The following is a 5,469-nucleotide window of genomic DNA, read 5'->3' on the forward strand; positions in this document are numbered from 1 at the left end:
TAACCAATTAATTAATATTAAAAATCTAAAAAAATAATGGCTTAGATTTATTAGAGATATTACCTCTATAGGAAGTAAAGGGGCAACGTAGCATCTCCCAAATCAAATTATGTCATATCCAAAGTTAAAAAAAGGTTTTCCACATCGTATAGATCATGCATGCATCAATTAGATCTAAAAAAAGGATTTTTTATATTGTCTAAAACTTTCCTCATTTATCCAAATTTTCCAAATAGAAAAATTAATAAATAAATATATATTTCACCTATTACGAAGTAATAGATGATTATAACCGTCTGATCTAATTAAATGAACGGCTCACAATCATTTGAGGATACTACAGTAAAGCTCTACAAAATCCTTTAGAAACAATAAACGGAACATTGATGCGCTGATGAGACAATCAGATTCGCATTCCATGGGTTAAACAATATAGTCGTTGATGCTGACAGAAAGTTCATCAACCATTTTCCTATTGTCTAATTGCTGCCCCTTCGTTCCGTTGTGCATAAATCACCATCCCCCTTCACGTTGCTGGCACCCTCTGCAACCAGTATCTGGACCTCCAAGCAATGCCACACAGGTCGGAAGAAGAATCCCTCAACAACTTCCAGCAGCAGGCAGAGCTTGAAGCTTGCCCTGCTGGGTCAAGCAAAGCTGACACAGCCATGCCTGTAGGGAAAAAGAGACGAGGCCATCCAGGAACTCTAGGTATGATGCTTCAACTGAATTTTCAACTAGCACGCACACTTGTTTTCCATAAACAATAAGTCCATGCCGGATTTTTTCTTTTCCCAATCAAGATGGCAGAACACACGTGCAAGTGCAATGTAATTAACTCAACTCAATGTTTAAAACAATTAATGGTCTTTGTTCTTAATTACTAACTTATGAGAAACCAAATAAAGAAAGATGAAGATTTCTGAATCTCAGTAGAGACTCTGTATATTGACGTAGCCTTCTGCGCATGAGAATCCAGCAGGTACACAAGAAAAGTGTTCTTGTGAAGTGTTGTTTTGGCTCTTTACTAAGGAGCTAATGATATCATGTTTTACCTAATTACCTTATTAGATTATAGTTTTCATCATGTTTTTTTTTGTTTGGCCATTAGTATCAGCTCTATGCCTATCTCCAGTTCTCCACAATGCATATTTTTACTTTGTGCAGACTCGTTCCCACCAAGATTTGAGACACATAGATGGAACTAAAACATCTGAATAGATAGATAATCATAATAATAAATCGAGCGTTGCACTTTACAGCATTGATTCATGGACATCTGTTTGCACACGAACACGTCACCGTGTGCCTTCCGCGTCGAGCGCGATTCGTATGACACGTCGAGGAGGAGCCTCGCTGGGAGCGCAATACGCAAGATACGCCAGCGAGGTCTCTTGAAACCCAAAACCCCACACACCCAGGAGGGACCCCGTCAGGGCGTGCGGTGGCTATGGGCTGCCCTAGCCAGTCTGACCGCTCTAAGGCTTTGTCGTCGTTGAATCAACGAACATTGTCGAAAACGAAGAATGGGATGCAATAATTAATAGATAGAGAAAGTAATGTAAAGGGCAAAATAGCAGATGTATTTGATAGATTCGCGTAGTCAATCGGCCGTCACCCCTTATATGTATAGGGCGGTTGGTCTGAGTCCTAGGCTTTGTTTGCTTAGAGGAATTTGGATGAATTTGGAAGAATTTGTGAGAGCGTGTTTTCATCCACGCACAGTGAATTCCGGCTGAAATTGTGAGCAGCCGAACGGCCCCTAGTCTTGTTCAAACTTTATCCGGCCAAGCATTTAGTTAGAAAATATTAATCGCCAATACTCCGAACAGGTTTTAACCTTCTCGTAACACCTCTCGTTTTCCTTGATTTGTTTTATTTTCTCTTCACGCACGTCGTTAGCACCCATACGCATGCATGCAGGTATAGACTTCTCGCACTTTGCATTGCTCGTTCTTCCTTGCCCAACCCGGATTCAATTATTTCTTCTTACCTCCGATTTCTTTAATGAGCATGCAACCTGAAATCAACTGGAGCTTCCTTCTTCATGTGTCTGATCGCCAATCTTCTCGAGAGAGCGCATACCAACCAAAACCAAAGTTACTGGAAAGGACATACAAGACGCCAAACATGTCTGCACTATCCAGTAAGTCCAGATAATAAATAAATCACCCTTGATGCTATATTAACCAGCCTAGTCGAATGATTATATGACGTTAACCAAACCAAGCTAATTTATGTTATCAAGTAATCGGCCACCTTAAATATAGCCGAACTGATTAAACTGAGGCCCAATCACCAAATCATTTTAATAGTCAAATTTGGCTATCTGACACACGAGCTAAATTTGAGTGTCAACAACATCCTAAGTAGCAAAGATAACCAGATTGTTGTATGGGACATACTCCCTTGATCTTAAATTATAAGTTATTCTAACTTTTTTTTGAGAATCAGATTGACCAAATTTCTATAATAGAATAAATAATATTTATGATACCAAAATAATTATCATTACCTATTTTTCATTAATTATATTCTTATGCAGTATACCTATTTGATGTCATAATTATTGGTAATTTTCTCTATAATTTTAGTTACCTTAAGATGCTTTGACTCTCCAAGAAAGTTGGAATAACTTATATTTTGAAATGGAGGGAGTAGGTATCAACACACGACCTCATTACAGATGGAGGTGATAAAAAGATAACTAGAATATGTGCACTTCAGCATGTGAAAACCTAACATTGGTTCATGATATACCTTTGGCAGATCCTGATGTGGAAGTAGTGGCTTTGTCACCTAAGACACTCTTGGCAACAAACAGATACATATGTGAGGTTTGTCACAAGGGCTTCCAGAGAGACCAGAACCTCCAGCTCCATAGGAGGGGCCATAACCTACCATGGAAGCTGAAGCAGAGAAGCAGCACTGAAGCTAAGAAGAAAGTGTATGTCTGCCCTGAGGTCACCTGCCCTCATCATGATGGAAGCCGAGCATTGGGCGATCTCACAGGCGTAAAGAAGCACTACTCTAGGAAACATGGGGAGAAGAAGTGGAAGTGTGACAGGTGTTCAAAGAAGTATGCTGTTCAGTCGGACTGGAAGGCGCACACAAAGATATGTGGCACAAAGGAGTACCGATGTGATTGTGGAACAATATTCTCAAGGTATGTCTATGTTCATTGTTCACACTAATCCAGTTTGTTAAAAACAAATAAGTTTACCAATTCTGGTAGACGTCAAACTATATGTATCAGAAACTAAAGCAACGCAATGCCAATGGAATGTTCAATTCCTTGACATCCTTTAGCATTGCTGGGAATATTATATACGACTTACAAGTATTTATATTTCATATATTAACTTTTGAAAATTTACCTTAAAATTCAATCAATTGTATATAATTGCAGAAAGGATAGTTTCATCACACATCGAGCCTTCTGTGATGCACTGGCTGAAGACAACTCTAGGGTTAACCACAGCCTTGCAACAATGGTGGGAAGTCTGCATGGTCACCAGCAGAATATCTTTTCACATGGAGTACCTACCTTCCCCACTTCACCAACTGATGTGATGGCAAACTTGTCGAGCAATGATCATATTTCATACAGTCATCTGAGATCTTTGTCCCCTTATGCTCTGATTACAAGAAACACATCATTGTTCTCCAACCAGGTATCACCCAAGGATTCAGGCTTTCCACTTGATGGAAGCGCGTCAAGTTACCCTTATATGTCCATGAATTCCCCATACATGTCTGCTACTGCACTTCTACAGAAAGCTGCAGAGATGGGTGCGAAGACCAGCCAGGATCCTATATCACCATTACTCCTAAAAAGCTTCCCAAGTAACGTGACAACTCCTAGTCCTAGAGATCACATGGACATATCTTCTGGAAGACAGGGATACTGCCTCGGGAATTCAGCAGCTAGCAGTGTTGGCATCATGGCAACTGAACATGAGGGCTCTTACATGAGTGGTCGCAGTAACATTCTGATCAACACACCATGGGTGAGTAGTTATAGGCCTACCACAGCACCCTTAATTGGACTAATGAATCATCCATTTGGCATGAGAGCAGAGAAGGAGAGCTCTGACATATTTCCTAGAGGCCAGACGCAACACAGCAGGCAGGAAAATATTTCACGGGTAGGAGATGCTGGACTAACCCAGGACTTTCTAGGATTAGGAGGCAGTGGGAATTTGGAAATGACTTCTGAGACTTACAATGCAGATGTGACAGCATTGAGCTATTCTGATGAGCAGCAAAAGCTGCAGGAACATATCTACTCTTACCATCAGTCATCTCTTGGCTCCACTGCACTGGAGAAACCCATTTGGGAATCCTGATACAGACATTTTACTTACTCGATCTGGTAGATCAGCTTCATAAGCTGTCCTTGGACTTGGAGCAGCAGTAGTCATTAAGCTGGTATTAACATGTGCCAAGCAATAAAAGCCTTGTTCTGTTAGGCTAAATGGAGTTTATAAGAGCATTTCTATAGGGCAATTAGAAGGGGTAGCTCAGTATCTTGTCTGCATCAGAGTGACCACAAGGACAGCTTTAAGGAATTTCTGTAGTTTCATTCATGGTACATCAATAAATGCTTTGCGTTCTGTTGGAAAATGAAAGCAAGGCATATGGATGCTGATTTTACTTCTCATTTGATGTATTCCGGTTCATAATGGAAAATGGAGTAACCCCAGTTCATAAAATGGATGCAGATTATTGTAGAACAATCCATTGGGGTAAACAATTTATTTTACTTTAGTTATAGCAGAATAAGAAGAACCGCAGACAATGGTGTTCTTCAATTTTCAAGTAGCCAGCAAAAGATTTATTGTACTCCTAATTTTATGCGGCTTTAGTCATATGAATGTGGTGTTTCCATTTTCCCCCCACAACTAGTGCCCTATTTCGGCAGGTATGCTCCAAATATTTGGGCCCTGAAGTAATTTGGAACTGTTGCTGCCTACTAATACTTCGATGTCTCCCACATGACTACATGTTGCAAATGTACCAGATATAGCAATTGATAAATCTGTATATACGGGAAAGAGATAGACTGCAAAAGATGCCAAATGTATTCCTAGAATTGAGAATACCCATACCATTCACCTGAAAGTTCCATTGATGTTGTAAGAGGAGAAAAGCCAAAAAGCAAGTGATACTAGTGATGGCTGAGGTACTTGAGGCCTTGTTCGATTTGATGGGATTATAGGTGTGAGTTGCACCTTTTATTGACACCATTTGAGGCTCATTTGATCAACTATACTATACAAACTGTTGCCTATATGTTTGGTTAGGTGTCTTGGGACTTATTTGTGGCAATATGCAACTTTGAGGGTCTTTCTACGAAGTGCCCAAACCAGCCCAAAAGAGCATCCCGAGCTCCCTATTTCTGTAGGTGCTTGTTCTTCTCCTTTGGGGTTGAGAGAGAGAGAGAGGAGATTTGAGGAGAGAGGCTTT

General features: G+C 40.3%; 1 protein-coding gene across 1 annotated transcript; it reads left to right on the top strand.

The window, feature by feature from the left end:
- The first annotated feature begins 572 nt into the window (after positions 1-572).
- Positions 573-4,349, top strand: LOC136463457 (zinc finger protein GAI-ASSOCIATED FACTOR 1-like). Its single transcript, XM_066462458.1, has 3 exons — positions 573-711; positions 2,770-3,166; positions 3,410-4,349. The coding sequence occupies exons 1-3, from the start codon at positions 573-575 to the stop codon at positions 4,347-4,349; spliced, it is 1,476 nt and encodes a 491-aa protein (XP_066318555.1).
- The last annotated feature ends 1,120 nt before the right edge of the window (positions 4,350-5,469 follow it).

Source organism: Miscanthus floridulus, chromosome 7 (genome assembly GCF_019320115.1).
Source record: "Miscanthus floridulus cultivar M001 chromosome 7, ASM1932011v1, whole genome shotgun sequence".
NCBI classification, from domain to species: Eukaryota; Viridiplantae; Streptophyta; class Magnoliopsida; order Poales; family Poaceae; genus Miscanthus; species Miscanthus floridulus.